The following is a 17601-nucleotide window of genomic DNA, read 5'->3' on the forward strand; positions in this document are numbered from 1 at the left end:
ATTTATCTGTTAGACTGGTTATTCCCAGTGGCTAATATTTTTCATTTTCTCTGTGAATGTGGTTCCTCCGTGGAGGCACTGGCAGTATCAGGGGTTTGGGCATTTTCACTTGTAACCTTTCTTTCTTCAAGGTAACCTGCACTGTACTGAGCCTCGCTGTGTGCTGGCCCAGTCCTGCCCACCGCTCAGCCCTACCAGTCCCCTCAGCAGCAGCTTCTGCCGTGCCAGTCGTCACATGACATTGAAATTACTGTTCCTTTTCTCCTGTACCCCTTTCTGCATTTTGTGTTGAGCCTAGGATTCTCATTCTCTTTGGTGAACTGATTGTTCAGTCAGGAGAATACCATTGCCCAGCCCTTCACACACATCAAAGTTTTATATGAAATTGTCTGTGTGTGTATATTTTTGTCATTCTCATAAAGACCAGTACATAGTTGGATAAGAACACCAGGATTTGGGACCTCACAGTGTTACTTTGCACTTTAAACTTGTAAGACCTTAATTCCAGGGCCTTAAACCTATCTAAAGTTTCCTTGTGCTTTTTTCAACACATATCATTAGTTGCAAAATCTTGCTGATTCTGGTTCTGGAATTCTCTTCTTTCACTTTATCCTCTCCATTTCTCTTGTCACTCTCATTGGCCTACATCAGGGATCTTCTCACCCTCCCGTCTCTCTCTCGAAACTATGTCTGGATTTACCTTCCACGTTTGATGATTCTTTCTCGTCTGCTCAGAAGCATTTCCTGTCCTATACTGGCTCCCCAGTACCTCAAATAATCTCCAGCTAACCCAGGGCTGAGCTCCTAACAGCAGAGAGGAAAGACTGCATAACATCTGAGGTCTCCAGAGATGGTCTGAAGGAGCTCCACACATAAGTAGTCTGATGAAATCTCCTCTTTTATTTTGAAAACTCAATGCAGATGTTTAAGTTACAGACATCTTTCTAAACAACAAGGACAAAGGTCAAAGTAAAATTGACACTCTAGGAAGCTGTGCCGTTTACCTGTGACTTCCTCTGTTCTGGCCACACTGGAGCCTGAGGAGCACTCACCTAATTGGAAAGCCCTGGTCTAGACGATGGTGTCTAGAGCACACGACCAGTTACCTGAGTCTGTGCATGGTCCACTGAGAACCTGCTTCTCCAGGTTGCTTCTCTGCGGGGCCGGGCTTGTCCAGGACTGGCCTCAGACAGCGTTTGCGAGCTCTCCAGCTCCTTCAGTGCTCAGGAATGGTTACATGGTGTGGGCATTTCGTGGGGAAGACCCATGAAGCTTCTGAGCCTTTTGTTCTGGACAAGTTTTGGGAATGTACACCTTTTCAGAAAATCACCTTCTTCTAGATTACACATTTGTTGATGTCCTTAGTACAGTTAACCTGGTGTTTTAAGGTTGTAGTCATAGTGGAGGGGAGGGGTGATTCTTACATTCTCTCTGTTTGTACCCAGCATGATCAGTGACCCCACGGCCTCGTGGGTCCAGGGTGAGGCAAGCGGTGCGGCTACAGTAGAGCCGCCCTGCACACCCACTGGCCTTAGGGAGCCTCTCACCCTTGTCCCCATGAGGTCTGATTTGCACTCTGCAATCTCAGCTGGCAAAGGGCAGGCCTTTGGGATTAAATTAATGTATACCAAGGTAGAAAGCATCAGCTGCTACGTTCAGGGGTGCCTTCTGGAGGCCAGTGTGCTGTTTCTTCTGTGCTATAAGCCTGCAACTGGGCTGGCCCTTCAGGAGACTTGCTTTGCATCTCCTCTGTGTATGTGAGGTTCCGGGTCCCGGGGCAGAGGCCCCACTTGGACTTAGACACTCTCTGCGTGGTACTTGGTTATTGTGTAAATTAAGATTTGTAACCTAAAATCAAATACAACATATGACTTTCATTAGACCTCTTTTTCCTTCTTAAATTAACTCAAAGGAATTATTGTGCCTGAACGGCAGTACTATAAATCTGTGATTTTTATCCTACCTTGGAAGTAGAAGAAAAGAATCTCTGTCTTTAGCAAAAGATAAAGAAAATTTCTGCAGGAGCTAGAAGTGTATCAAACCATAAGAAGTACCTGTAATATCATTTAAGGAAAGGTGTTAGTAGGTGGTCTATTAACAAGATTTAAGGATATTCTGTCTAATATAATATAGGGATATATTGACTGTCTCCAGTCTGGAAATCACCGCTGTTTATTAGGCAGGTGGGAATTTTTAAAGTGAAAAAGGTGAATGTTTTTTCAAGCTATATGCTGAAGGCCCCATCCTCCCTCCCATTACCTGTCCGAGTTTGGGGTTGTCCCCTTGCTGGGCCCTGAGTTCTTTTTTTTTTTTTTTTTTTTTTTACAGAGACAGAGAGTCAGAGAGAGGGATAGACAGGGACAGACAGACAGGAACAGAGAGATGAGAAGCATCAATCATTAGTTTTTCGTTGCGCATTGCAATTCCTTAGTTGTTCATTGATTGTCATTGATTGCTTTCTCATATGTGCCTTGACCGTGGGCCTTCAGCAGACCAAGTAACCCCTTCCTCAAGCCAGTGACCTTGGGTCCAAGCTGGTGAGCTTTTGCTCAAACCAGATGAGCCTGCGCTCAAGCTGGCGACCTCAGGGTCCTCTGCATCCCAGTCTGATGTTCTATCCACTGCGCCACCTGAGTTCTTGTCCCTTGTTCTTGAAGGAGGAGGACTGATGTTACACAGACTTGTCCCTAATGAGCTGCTACACAGCTGCAGAGGGCAGTCTTGTCCTTCGCTCCTGCTACTTGCTAAAGCTGCAGAGCCTGGTAGGAAGGGTCCCCTTCTCAGTACTGATTTGCTGATTTTTTTTACTGCACCCCTCCCTTCCCAAAGTTTCTTGGCAAAGTTCAGGTTTCAGTGCTCACAGTGAAAAGGAAATACAAAGAGAGAGGGGAGAAAATAAAGGGGAAAGGTGAGGAGGGTGGTTTAGAAGGGTGTTCCTCATTGCCTTAGTCTGAGATTTAAGCTCTGGATCGAAGACATGTGTAGTAAGCCTTTGAATAACCTGGGTTTCCAAATACAGTGTGTCTGTAAAGTCATGGTGCACTTTTGACCAGTCACAGGAAAGCAACAAAAATCGATAGAAATTGTGAAATCTGCACCAAGTAAAAGGAAAACCCTCCCAGTTTCTGTAGGATGATGTGGCAGCATGTGCGTATGTGCAGATGATGATGTAACACCGTGTATACAGCGGAGCAGCCCATGGCCATGCCAGTCGAGATGTGGACGGTACAGAGGAAAGTTCAGTGTGTTCTGTGGCTCGCTAAATTCGGATCCGTGACCAAAGTGCAACATGATATCGGCGTGTTTATAACGAAGCACCACCACATAGGAATAACATTACTCAGTGGGATAAGCAGTTGAAGGAAATCGGCAGTTTGGTGGAGAAACCCCGTTCTAATAGGCCATCAGTCAGTGATGAGTCTGTAGAGGCTATACAGGATAGCTACCTAAGGAGCCCTAAAAAATCTGTGCGTGCCTGACCAGGCGGTGGCGCAGTAGATAGAGCATCGAACTGGGATGCAGAGGACCCAGGTTCGAGACCCAGAGGTCGCCAGCTTGAGCGTGGGCTCATCTGGTTTGAGCAAAAAGCCCACCAGCTTGAACCCAAGGTCGCTGGTTCCAGCCAGGGGTTACTCAGTCTGCTGAAAGCCCGCTGAAAGCCCGCGGTCAAGGCACATATGAGAAAGCAATCAATGAACAACTAAGGTGTTGCAACGCGCAATGAAAAACTAATGATTGATGCTTCTCATCTCTCTCCGTTCTTGTCTGTCCCTGTCTGTCCCTCTCTCTGACTCTCTGTCTCTGTAAAAAATAAATAAATAAAACAACAACAACAACAACAAAAAAATCTGTGCGTGAGCCCACATCGAACTGCACTGAATAGGTATGAAACTGGGAGAGTTTTCCTTTCATTTGGTGCAGATTTCACATTTCTATCACCTTTTGTTGCTTTCCTGTGACGGGTCAAAAGTGCACCATGATTTTACGGACACACTGTAGTTCTTTGGGGGTTTTATTGGCTCATGAACACAGTAGGTCATGTATCCAAAGAATAGGAGCTTCTATTGTTTAGAAATGTCCAAATTTTAAGAAATCACTTTCTCTTTAGTAGTTTTTTTCTCTCCACACACTATCACTGTGAAGAAGATGAAATATTGTAATATTAATGTGTTATAGAGCATTTACTATGTGCCAGTCTCTGCTAGCTTTTACAAAGTGTTGCCTCATTGAATTATTATGGCCATTCTTGGAAGGAGATACTTTTAATGTAAGGTGTTTTTTTCCCCCTAAATTACTGTAAAACACACACACAAAATAAACAGTACCATCTTAACCATTTATTTATATTAATTTTAGTTTATTGTATTAACATGGATTCAAGTGTCCCAATGAATATAACACCCTCACTCCCCACCCCCATGTCCCTATTTATACCCCCTTTGTCCCCCCCAACTCCCTCCCCTTTTCCTCTGGGATTTGCTATTCTGTTACCTGTATCTCTGTGTTATGTATATATAATTTCACTAATCCCTTCACCTTCTCTGATTTCTTCCCCTCATTCCCCTTCCCCCGACAGCTGTCCCTCTGCTCCCTGTGACCCCACCTCTGCCTCTATTTTCCTCAGTTCACTTTGTTCCTTGGATTACATGTATAAGATCACATGATATTTGTCTTTCTCTGCGTTGCTTATTTCACTTAGCATAATAATCTCCAGGTTCATCCATGCCGTCGCAAAAGGTAAGATTTCCTTCTTTTTCACTGCCCCATAGTATTCTTTTGTGTAAATATACCACAGCTTTTTAATCCACTCAACCCCTGGTGGTCACTTGGGCTGTTTCCAGATCTTGCAATAACCATGGGGGTGTATATCTTCTTTTGAATCAGTGATTTGGTATTCTTAGGATATATTCCTATTGGTGGGATAACAGGGTCAAAAGGCAGTTCCATTTTTAATTTTTTGAGGAATCTCCATACTGATTTCCACAGTGGCTGTACCAGTCCGCATTCCCACCAGCAGTGCAGGAGGGTTCCCTTTTCTCCACACCCTCACCAGCACTTACTGTGTATTGATTTGTTAGAAACAGATCTCCTGCCTGACCAGGTGGTAGCACAATGGATAGAGCATCAACCTGGGATGCTGAGGACCCAGGTTCAAAACCCTGAGGTCACCTGCTCGAGTGGGAGCACCAGCTTGTGTGCAGGATCGCTCGCTGTCTTGAGCCCAAAGGTCGCTGTTTTGAGCCGAAGGTCATTGACTTGAGCAACTGATTACTGACCCAGCTTGAGACCCTGGTCAAGTCACATATAAGAAGCGATCAGTGAACAACTAAGTGCTGCAACTGTGAACTGATGCTTCTCTGTCTCTCTAACTCGCTAAAAAAGGAAGAAACAGAGCTTCAAAACCTTTTCATCTTGCAAATCTGATTTCTGTACTCATTAAAGTGGAGACGTTTAAGTGATAAACTAGTTCTTCTGTTCAGCAGGATTAAAATTGCTTTCCTATGTCTTCTTTGCCATCTCTCTATAACGTCCTGCATCTGTGTTTCACCTGAGGGTGGTGGAAACTGAGGTCCCTGTTAATGCCTTGGTTATCCGTTCAATCCATACTACTGGGGTTAAAAGTTACTACAGAGACGGAAAATCTGTGCCCTCCAGGGTCTCATCACCCAGTCTTCACAGTCTTCCTGCTCATTTTTATTGATTCTGCATTTTAGTTTTGCTAAGCTGAAGGGGGAAAGTTTACTGATAATTTTGACACCTTACAAGTTAGCTTGGCCAGCTTATTTTTTAGTGAGTCAGCTAGGTAGCTCCTAATTTATGAAGCATGAAGCATAGTACAGTATTATAGAAATACACTTTTTAAAGCCATTTCCTATTTTGAGACACCTTTTCTTACTGATTTGTGAGTTTCTGTATTCCATTAGTAAAATGGTAGGCGTATATCTATAAATGACACAAAGTTCCTCTCAGTGCTTGTTTCACTTGGGAGACATTTCAGACCTGCTCAGGTCTCCTTGGAGGAGCTTGTCCCATACCCTTGATGTCCTGGCCACTGTAACACGCCTTCCCTCTTCTGCAGCACTGTCACAGCCGTGCTGGGAAGCAGGCCCCAGTTCCTGGGAGAGCTGTCTGTGCCGGTCTCTCTTAGCTGCTCAGCACAGCTGGACAAATCATTGGTAATAGTTTTGGACGGATCACTTACAGTTTTGTTTCTGTTTTTGTTTTTTCAAATTAAGATGGTGATGTTAGTTCCCAGTTTCTGCTGATATGATGGTTGAATCAACAGTTAAACTGGTACTAAGGCAGGCAGAATATGCTGTACAACAACTTGTTTTCCTTTTTTTAAACGTCAGATGCACAGATTTATTAGTCATAATTCTTGGTTCATAACACAATTCTTCATTGTCTATAGATGCATCACCGTATTTGTTCACTTATGAGTAGTATCATCATCTGTGAAAGTAGCATCTAGACCTAACTAGACCATCAGCATCCATGCTTCTCTCCCATCCAATTGTCCCATCCACCCATGGGAGCTGGTAAAAATCTGGATGCAGAGTAAAAAAGTTACTTTAGACTTAATAGAGATTTGCTACAAATTAATTCAACTATAAGGCATACATTTTAAAATAAGAGAATTCTTAAGACTTTGAAAGAATCTAGAGATTTGGTGTACTAATTTTATTTTTAAGTGAGAGAGAGAAAGAGAGACAGAAAGGGAGAGAGATTAGAAGCATCAGCTCATAGTTGCATCACTTTTAATTGTTCATTTTGATTGCTTCTCATCCATGTCTTCACCGGAGGGCTCCAGTTAAGCCAGCAACCATGGAATCATGTCGATGATTCCATGCTCAATCCGGTGACCCCACACTCAAGCTGTTGAGCCTGCTCTCAAGCCAATGACCTTGTGGTTTTGAACCGGGGTCCACAGAGTCAGTGGTTGACGCTCTATCCACTGTGCCACTGCAGGTCAGGCAAGTTTACTAATTTTGATTTCTGCAGCCTCCCACAGGTTAACAAAATGTTAGTATTTTCAAATTGAAAATTTGTAATTTGCATGTAAGTAAAATGTGAATTTAGGACATTTATCTTTAGCCGTGTTACTCTTAAACCTTTGTAGGTCTTAGTTTTTATTTTGTCATTGAAGGTCTTGCTTCAGATTCCAGTTGTCTATAATCCTACTTGATGACTATTTGGCAACAATAATTAAAAAAAAACATTGACCTTTGATACTGTTTGGAGGATACTTTGATCAGAAATTTTGTGGGATGTGTCCTCACATTCTTCCTGGGTTTAAAATAGATTTATTGGTAGAAATGACATTCTTCTGTAAGGAGCAAATGATCTACTCTTCTCAGCAGTGACAGCTGACCTTATGTTTAGATTGTTTAGTGGTTTCCTGTACCTCAAGATTACATTTAATTTCTCAGTACACTGCAGCAGCTTTCAGATCTGGAGGCAGGAGCTGTATATTCCACCAACAGAGATGCCAGACTAACTGCATGATTTGATTATAGTCATAATTAATGCTAGTGTTTTTTGATAAACAATGGACTTTAGCTTTTGCTGGGTTTTTTTTTTTCTTTTTTTTAGTGAGAGGAGGGGAGGATAGTGAAACAGACTCTTGACATGTGCCCCAACCAGGATCCACCGAGCAACCCCATCTGAGGCTGATGCTCGAATCAGCTGAGCTATTCTCAGCGCCCCCGGATGCTCAAATCAGTCGAGCCACTGGCTGGGGGAGAAAGAGAGGGAGAGGGGAAGGAAAAGAAGCAGATGGTTGCTTCTCTTGTGTGCCTCACTAGGAATTGAACCCAGGACATCTGTACGCCACTGAGCCAACTGGCTAGGACTGGCTTTAGCTATTCAGTATGTTTGGGGTTACAATGTTAGGATTTAATTCACAGTCCTTATGTCATAAATAAAGCAGGCTTTTGAGAGTTCTCAGATTTTAAAGCAACTGAGGTCTGGCATTATTTCATTTCTGTTGTTAATTATATTTAAGTCTGTCTGCCAGTCATTGAGCCAGCATGTGTTCCCCTCCCATGTGTTCTCGAGTCCTCTCCCTCTCTGTTCCCTCCAGTGCTGCTTGATTCCCTACAAGTTCTTTACCTTCTAGAGAAGCACCTCCCTCATTGTGTGTGTGAGTGAGTGGCGGGGCTCTGGGTAAATGCGGGTTCTGGTTTCTGGGGCCTGCTGGGCTGTGCTTCCAGGTGGTTCTGAGGCTGCCCACGGTCTCCACTGGTAGTGCCTGCCCAATCCTGCTGCATACTGTTCTCAGAGCTGGTTTCTGAGACAGATGCCTCATCATAAACTCTCTGCCTTCAGACTGCATTGCCCTTTTTAGCGTGGTTTTCAGAGAAGATTCTCAAGGAGTAGGCCTGGCCTGTCTCCCATCCTTTAATCACCATCTCCACTTTTGGGAAAGCGAGATAATCCATATACAAGCTGTGAAACTTTCATACACTCCTCCTTAACAGTGCATCTGCCTGGTAAGTCTCCCCATCATGGTACCCTGAAAATCTTACTCCTTGGCAAAGTTTTATTCCACTGTCCTCAGTTTCTCTGTTTTTTCCCATATCACTTAGTATATTTAATGCAGCATTTATTACATTGCTCATAATTCTTTGCTATTAAGTTGAGAAAATATCTGAACATCTACTCTGCATCAGGCATATTCTAGTTGCTGGGGAGATGGTGGACACAGTAAAAATAAATAAATAACACCTGTCCCATTTGGCTTGAGTTTTAGCCCTTCCTCATTCCCTCTTTTCCTCCTTGCCATCTGCCTAGAAGCATGCTGGGACTTTCTTATTCATTTTTGTATCTCTGTTGTCAGGCATGTAGTAGGGTATGTGGGTGTGTGTGTGCATGTTAGGTTCATTTATTTGACTACCTACTGTGTGCTAACTGCTGTGCTAATGTTATAGGTAGGGTCCCAGAGAAGGAAACAGCAGTGTCTGGTTCCCATGGCAACTTATGGAAGAGGAGGTGAATGAAAATAACACTAAGGTGATTTTTTGTTTGTTGATTTGTTTGAATTTATTTTAGAGCGAGGAAGGAAGAGTGAAAGAGACAGAAATATCTGATTCTGTATGCACCCTGACCAGGGATCAAACTGGCAACCTTTGTGTTTTGAGACAATGCTGTAACCAAGCTATCTGACCAGGGCCTAAGATGCTATTTTTAAGGAACAGAAAGGAAGAACATTCATTGGTACTTGCTGCAACATTCTGTTTTTACTTCCCCAGAGGACTGTATTATATATAGGTAGAAACTGGATGACTAGAACTTGCCCTGGGGAAGGCAGTACTGATAGGCAGGGGAACGCCCTTGTCACATTTCCACCGAAGCTGGAAGAGAATGCCTGTGGGGTGGCAGGCAGGAGATGGAAATGGAATTAGTATAGTTTGAACTTGTTCCTATAAGGTTGACTTTAAGGAAATTTAAGGAAATCTCAGCTAAATAAGTAATAAGGATTTTGCATTTTGCTGTATAGTGTGATTGTTTGTAGAATTAATGTTTGAATTCATTTGCTAAAGAATAAAAGTGACCCACATGTGGGTCTAGGAATGCTGGTACACCTCCACACTCACTTGTCGTGAGGTTCTCGCTGTCCCTCCGAGGGAAAGCCGTTCAAGTTTCTATCTTTTTAAACGTGGCCTTTCTTATCATTTATGTTGGTACTTCTGTTCCTTACTGTATGGCTAGTAGCCACAGCTACCATCACAGCTGCCTGGCCCATGCAGGTTCGCATTTGATTCGGACAGACGGTAATGAAACAACAGAGCCAAGAACTGGTGGGCCATTAACTTTAATCCTAGCTTGCACCCGGGCAAGAAATACACACAGTAGGAAAACACTTCCCTTTCCATTCAGGGCTCCCAAAGCCACTGACTCATCCGAATTTCCTAGAATCAAAGGTTTCTAGCTCACCAGCCTTATTCACCTCTGTTTCCCATCTCCTTCCCTCGGCACAAACTGGCTTCTCCTTCAGCACTCCGCCATCTTGGCTGCTTCTCCTCCCCTCCACTGGCCTTTTTCTGCTCTCCTCCCATGGGCTCTTTCTAGAACGTAATCACTCTTCCCTGGAACAACGTGATCTCTCCTTTTAAAACCTTTTGGCACGAAAGCCCTCGTCCAATACACATTAATATAATCACGCCCATCCCAAGCAAGAAGAGCAACTAATATTACCTGGGCGACGGGCTTCCACGTGGGCAACGCCATTTTTAACAAAGTGAGCATAATATATTTTATCTGCCCAACACTTACAAACACCAAGAGAAACAGTTCTGCAGTCTGTGCTGACTGATACATCAGGAGTCCCATTGTGTTCTTGATCCACAGTGATGGGGAGAGAACAGACAGCACTGGCCATGAGGGCATGCACGGTGCTGAGGGACAGTGGAGAGGGGCTTGCTGGGAAGAGTCTGGCATCACCAGTTCTTGTGTGAAGGACCACAGTGTGGCTTGGGAGAAGGGATGCGGTCCTCTCTGTATCAGGAGACTGGCACTGTGAGGACATGGAGAAAAGAGGATGACTTAGTTGTGGAGCTGATACAGCCACCAGGCTTTTCTGGAAGAGAGCATGAGCCCGGGGAGGAACACCGAGCTGGTGATCCTGTTCCACCTGGCGTGGAACATTGGAGAAGTCAGTCTAACCTTCCTAGACCTCGTTCCTTTATCTTTAAATTGGGGGAATTGAAATAAGAGGAGCTGTGATTTACCTTCTAGCTCTCACTGCCAGTCATCCTGGCTCACCTGTCAGGTAAGGTGACGTGCAGCCTTCGCTTCACTTCTAGCTGCTATCACAGCTGCAGTTCCCTTGAGACTTGTGCTTGACAAGTGACCAGGCTTAACATACGAGTCATCCACACCTTCCCTTGGCCTCTCCTTTACTCGGTCAGATCTTGAATTCCTGTTTGTCCTCTGTCCTGCTCTTTCTCATTTAGTACGTCCTTCAGACTCTTTCTCCTGGGCTGATGTGCCCCTCCACACACACACCCTGCGCATGGGTTTGTCTTCCACACACAGCAGCGAGGTCCACCTCATGCGCCTCTCCTAACTGCTGTGGGTTTCCATCCATTGTCTTCCGAAGAAAGGCTGGACTCATTAACTCGGCGTAGGGTTGGCTATCCATCACAGCTTCCATTACTCCCCTCACCTGATCTAGAGAATAGCTAAATGAACCTAATAGCTCTGGTGCTTTGCTCACGTTCGTTGTTCTGCACTTGGTGATACCCTGCCTCCCCATTGTCAAAGCCCAGTGTTTGCCCCTTGTGTGCCACCCACCTTCTTCATGGTATGTCTCAGGCTTCCCACAACCAGAAATAATCCTCTCTTTTCCACTCTGTACCTAACAGTGCTAATTACTATACTTTGTACAAAGGAAGGACAATGTAACTTAGGAACTACTGTATTATCTTACACACAGGGTGGTGCCCAGGAAATGTTTGCTGAATGAATGAATCCTCACTAATTATACTTCAGATCGTTATCTCTGGTTGGTAGTGTTTCTTGTTTTTCTGGACAATCATTACAGTGTAGATAAGAACTCTGTCCAAAGGAATTAAGTTAATAGAAGAAGAATCATCACTCCAGATGTGTTCATCCCAAATTTGTGTTTAAGGCTACCAAAATGTTTTCAAGCGTGAGCCTTGTCCTTTGCATTCTGTTCGCCTGGGCTTTCTGGAAGGCAGTGTAGGGTGCTTCCTTCCATTAGCTACCTCGAGATAGTTTGTGTTTCATTTGTGTCTATTAGTATGCTTAACAGTTTTGTCCTGTTTCGTTTTTAGAGTGTTTACAAACAGTTTCTAAAAAATAGTTATAAAGGAACAATTAAAATCGTCAAAAGAAATGTACTGTTTTATAGCGAAAGCAAACCATCCTCTGCAGTGCCCACTGCCGTGAAATCGGGCTGAAGGTCAGAAACGGCATCTCACACCCACCTCATGCTTTTATAACCACTAAGGAGCTCCTTGAACAGTCTTGGTGTATGGATCTGAATAAAGGTCTGGCTGTGAGCTGGCCAGCCATAGCGCAGTGGACCCTGCGAGAAAGAACTGTGCATCCCAGGAGCTGCTGACAGGACACACTCCATCACCTCGGAAAATGCTAGTTGTGTGGGAGACTGAGAAAAGAAATAGTATCTCCCCCATTTCCCACTGCCACTTTTCACCCCATAGCCCCGAGCCCCGGCAAGCTAATTCTTGTTGTTTACAGGACTGTGCCGGAATGAGCTGTGGCTCTTTCTACCTGAACCCCCCAGGAAAGCAGGTACAGCTCACCTAGGATTAGACCGTCAACACAGAAATTACTTCATTCTCTGAAGGTGGTGCTAGATTCATCTCAGTTCTAGCAACCTCATCAGTCATGGAGATACAGTGTGCTCGAAATAAAAACTGCCAAATTGCTTACAACTGAGCTTTTTTCAGAATTACAGTGTTTCGTTCTTGAAGGCTATTACCGATGGTTTACCTGTTGAAATTGTTAAGTCACTGAAGAAAAATTATAACTAATTACAACTTGCTCCTTAACTCTTCCCATTCAAATAGAAAGCAGTGCGCCGTGCTTGTATAGGTTAAACTCTGATGATTATGCTGACACTGATTTATCAAGAGTGTATTTGTTTCAGTATGCAGATAAAAGGAGAGGAGCATGGTGAGAGGGGAAGCCATGGGAAACCAGAAAGATGACCTCTTGTGCTCATCCAGCGGTCACTAGGAGGGTGGGCAGCGCTGACCGCAACAAGCACTTCTGCTGTACTGACCCTTCCGTCCCATGAGGGTGGGGCAGGTGGGTTTTAAGAGGTCTCTTTGTTTGGTCTCTCACTTTGTCTCTCTCCTTCTCAGGAGTTAGAAGCTGCTCTTCACAGAGATGATGTTGAGTTTATCAGTGACCTCATCGCCTGCTTGCTTCAGGGCTGCTATCAACGAAGGGACATCACGTGAGTGATTCTGATCTTACCAGATTTCTTGCAGAGAGAGTGAGCCCATCAGCCTGTCACCATGCTGTATCATGTCTCGTACAAAGCAGTGCTCCATAACGGTGTAGGCTGAGTACTTACAGATGTACTCCTGAGCTCTGTGCTGGGTTCTTTCTACAGCTGACTTTATATTTTATTACAATCCTTGACTTCACACTCAAAGATCTCTATGTCTGACTCTTGGTTCCACCAGCTAATGTTCAGGTGTAGAAGTTTTCTTCAACTGTGCCTTTCTTTCTGTCTTATGCACAGTGATGTTGCCTAACATTAAAACTGGGTTTCCCTGTGATTCTGCCTCTGGAGTGTCTTCGGGTGTTCTCAGGAACAGTAGTGCAGTTTCTGCCCTGGAGTGCCCAGGCTTCCGACGCTCACACCTGCTGAGCACACAATTCCCTAGTACATGTGAGATACATAGGATTCGAAGCACAACTTCACCCATGTACACAAGCAGAGGATCTTCCTGATACAGCTTCATCCCTACTTTTGACCCTAACTTGATAAATACGTTTTTCTTGCTACTATATTTGGACACAGAACAGAATTATAGGGCCACTCTCAAAAAGCTGGGACATAGTGGGTGTCTCAGCCCTTCAGTCCATACAGGGCTTTGAGGTGCTGAGGTTTATGTCTCTCAGACAGTTAAGGTGGTATCTGAAATACTTCTGTTCTGTTAAATCCACTACTGTGTCTGCCAGAGCCAGGAAAGTAGGCCCAATACTGATGTGCCATAACTTGTGGTTACTTGGTGAAACGTCTTTGTTTCAGGTTGGACAACTGTGCTCTAAGGGGCTACTGCTCCTTGCCTCCCTGTTACTCTAGTGCCTTCCCCCCAGAACACCACACAGAGGAAATAAAGGGGACTCATCCACATCATTGCTCAGACTTGATCGCGAGGTCTTCAGTGTGTGTGCTCCTGTTCTCACTCTGGGCTGTGGCTTGGGGCTCGTGTGGTTTTTAAGCACAGTTGTGTCATTCTGTATGTACAATCTCACATTTTCACATCTTGCATTTTTCTTTCATAATAATTTGTTTTCTTATAACCACCTTTTCTTTAAATGTGATTGTTTAAAAAGTTCAATTTGGTGGATGGACATTTTTGTGTAGCTTTTAACTCTTGAAACACGGACATAAAAGTTTGCACACCTAGTGAAATATCTCCTTAGTTTGAATTTCTGGACATGTAGTCCCTCAGTCAACAGATAATTAAGAGTAGAATCACATTCATACTATAGGTACTTTTAAATACAGAATATATTCTGCATAGATCTTGAACCTGCCCAGTTTATTACCCGGAGTGGTTTCAAGTTGATGCTCTTGATTTTCTAGGATTGTCATTGCACTCTCGTGTTTGTGCTCTTGCATGCTTCATGCTGTATTGCCTGCTTCTTATCGGGGGTCTCGCAGCTGCCTGCTGCTCTACATGCTTTTAGCATGTAGACTGGATCTTCCAGTACAAAACTAAATAACATTGGTTAGGTTGTATGCTTACATCTAGTATATTGTAAGGTTGACCGAAGGAGGACACCGAGTCCAGGCAAGAAAGTTTGTTAGGGGTCATCTGCCGGGCTGACTCCTCTAAGGCAGAAGTCAGCAACCGGTTCTCCAATAAGTAGGGTTAAGTAGGAGATTTGAGGGTGGGGGCTGGTAGTTGTTATGGGGTGGGAGGGATTAAGCATAAGTAAGCTAGGGGACCTTCTACACCAGGGTGAGTCAATCAGATGTCTGGGGGAGGTGATCTGGAACGTTCAGTTTTTAATGTCCCTTCCTCTACTAAGAGAGAAGGGGGTTGTGGCCCCTGCCTGCAATCCTGTCATTCCAGCCTTTTGTTTCATGGTTAAGGGGCGATGATAATTTTTTTGTAACTGCTTCCTGCTGACTAGGGGCAGTGAGTCATGGGAAGGGACGGTTGGCCTCGGGCTGCAGTGGCGAAGTAGGGACTTTCTGGTGGATGGCTTGAAGTAACAGGCGCTCGTGGACAGTCTGGTTACTGAAGGCTTTAGGTGGTCCTGGAGGAAGTTAGAGAAAAAGCTCAGGAGACTGGGACCAAATTTCCTCCAGGGAGTTTTGAAGATCTGTATTGCTCGTTTGTTCCTCTGCTTGATTAGAAGAGGGCTAGGGATGGGAAGAGGCTCGCTGTGTGAAACTATGTTGCTGTTAGGGGTGAGATGGACCAGGGTACAGGTTCCAGTCCAATTCGTTCCAGTCCAGTTCGTTGGGAGGCACATATAGGTGTTTGTCTCACACATGCAGAGAGCCCCTGACCAGGTGAAACAGGCTGAGAGGTGAAGAGAAAATAGATGGACAAAGGGTCATTCTCGTCCTTCTATTTCTGAGCTCCAGATAGTCAGGGTGGAGGAAAGAGCAGCTCCAATAAGGGGGAGAGATATGAGAAGAGCAGGGGTTGGGAACCTTTTTGGCTGAGAGAGCCATGAAAGCCACATATTTTAAAATGGAATTCCGTGAGAGCCATACAACGACCAATGTACGTTACACATTATCCAATAAAAATTTGGTGGTGTCCCGGAGGACAGCTGTGATTGGCTCCAGCCACCCGCAACCATGAACATGAGCGGCAGGAAATGAATGGATTGTAATACATGAGAATGTTTTATATTTTTAACGTTATTATTTTTTTTATTAAAGATTTGTCTGCCAGCCAGATGCAGCCATCAAAAGAGCCACATCTGGCTCGCGAGCCATAGGTTCCTGACCCCTGAAGTAGAGGATTGAGCGTTGTAATCTTGTCGAGGAGAAAGTAGTGAATATGGAATTTCCGAGTTGACTGGTAGGATAGGAGCATTTGTGTTGTGAAGCTGTAAGAGTAGGGAGTCCTGTGAGTTGAACGGGGTTAGAAAATAATCCATTTGCTTCTGGAGAAACAGTGCTTCTGATGGTCTTTAGGAAATTGAATAGTTATTGTGATGTTGCAGAGTTTAGAAAGGAGGGGACCACCTGACCAGGCAGTAGTGCAGTTGATAAAGCATCAGACTGGGTCACAGAGGACCCAAGTTTGAAACTCCGAGGTTATCAGCTTGAGCATGGGCTCACCAGCTTGAGCACAAGGTCACGGGCTTAAGCAAGGAGTCACTCGCTCTGCTGTAGTCACCCAGTCAAGGCACATGTGAGAAAGCAATCAGTGAACAACTAAGGTGCCGCAACGAAGAATTGATGCTTCTCATCTCTTTTTCTTCCTGTTTATCCCTGTCTGTCCTCTCTGACTCTCTCTCTGTCTCTGTCAAAAAATTAAAAAAAAAAAAAGGGGGGAAGTGACCTACTGGGACAGTACCGGGGGCAGATGAAAGGAGGGGGGGTATTAAGAGCGACTGGTCCTTGAGCAGGTGGGGTTTGGGGTTTTAATGTCTCTAGCTGGGAGTAGGAGGTCTGGTATAGCTTGTTTGCTGGGTTTGCAGCTGAGGTGGCCCTTTCTCAATCTTGTACATGAGAGTGGTGTGAAGGAGATGAGTATTATAAAGAGGAATAGGGAGAACTGAGTGAGCTGAAGATGACATGGACAGACATATCCAGCAGTTGGCTGCTAGGAGGAGTTAGTCTTGATTAACTGATTTTGTGTAAGATTAAGAGAGCGTTCTAGATGTGAAGATTCCAAGAGGGGGAGAGTGTGAGGGCAGAGTATGCCTTTAAGGATAAGGAGATAAGAAATAGAGCAAGCTGGAATCTTCATCCTGTCTGTTGCCAGGGGGTAATCATAGTTACGGCTCAGGCTGTTCTTCTTCTGGGATTTTAGTCAGTCTGACCTTGGTGAGCCCTAAGGGGAAGCAGTTATATCAAGTGATGATTCAAGTAGACTGGAAGGGCCATCCGTAGGCATGTGTGGAGATGGACCTTCCATTTTTTTTAACCTGGAGAGATGAAACCCCAGGGGGCCTTTCCCTGAAGTTTTGAGGCTGTGGGGTGGGTGGTGAAGAGAACTTTGGGATTTATTAAGCTGGGTGGTAGAGGCAAATTTGTAACAGAAGTGGGCATATCTGGCTGGCCGAGAAGCAGCAACAGGGCCAACTCTGAGAACTAGAGGTGAAAGGAAAGAGAGGCTCTGAATTTAGAGTGTTGATCCCAGCCTAAAATAGGTGTAGGGCATTGAAGTAGGAGGAGAAAAGAGTGTGCAAAGGAGACGCCATGTATTGGACAAGGCAGTGGATCCTTGGCGAGCAGAGAAGAAGTAAGACCATAAAGACCCACAACAGAGATCTTCAAGGGATGAGCAGAACCCGAATATTCGGGCAAGTTAGAGTAAGTGGCCCCATGTCTAAGAAATAAGGTTGGCTTACCTGCCACTTGGATGGTTACCCTAGGCTTTTATTTATTTATTTTTTTCCAAAGTGGGGGGGGGGGCAGGCAGGCTCCCACATGTACCTGACAGGGATCCAGCTGACATGCCCACCAAAGGGCGATGCTTGGCCCCTCTGGGGTGATGCTCCACTGCAATCTGAGCCATTCTAGCACTTGAGGTGGAGGCCATGGAGCCATCCTCAGTACCAGGGCCAACTTTGTGCCAGTGGAGCCTTGACTACAGGAGGGGAAGAGAGAGACAGAGAGGAAGGAGAGGGGAAGGGTGGAGAAGCAGACGGGTGCTTCTCCTGTGTGCCCTGGCCGGA

General features: G+C 44.8%; 1 protein-coding gene across 1 annotated transcript in view; it reads left to right on the top strand.

The window, feature by feature from the left end:
* CECR2 (CECR2 histone acetyl-lysine reader) overlaps window positions 1–17601 on the top strand; it is a 177658-nt gene that overhangs the window by 99480 nt on the left and 60577 nt on the right. Inside the window, exon 2 of the mRNA XM_066381125.1 lies at window positions 12855–12949. Within this exon, the coding sequence (XP_066237222.1) occupies window positions 12855–12949 (95 nt within the window). The remainder of the gene's footprint in view (window positions 1–12854; window positions 12950–17601) is intronic.

The sequence above is a fragment of the Saccopteryx leptura genome, chromosome 4 (assembly GCF_036850995.1).
Source record: "Saccopteryx leptura isolate mSacLep1 chromosome 4, mSacLep1_pri_phased_curated, whole genome shotgun sequence".
Classification (NCBI taxonomy): domain Eukaryota; kingdom Metazoa; phylum Chordata; class Mammalia; order Chiroptera; family Emballonuridae; genus Saccopteryx; species Saccopteryx leptura.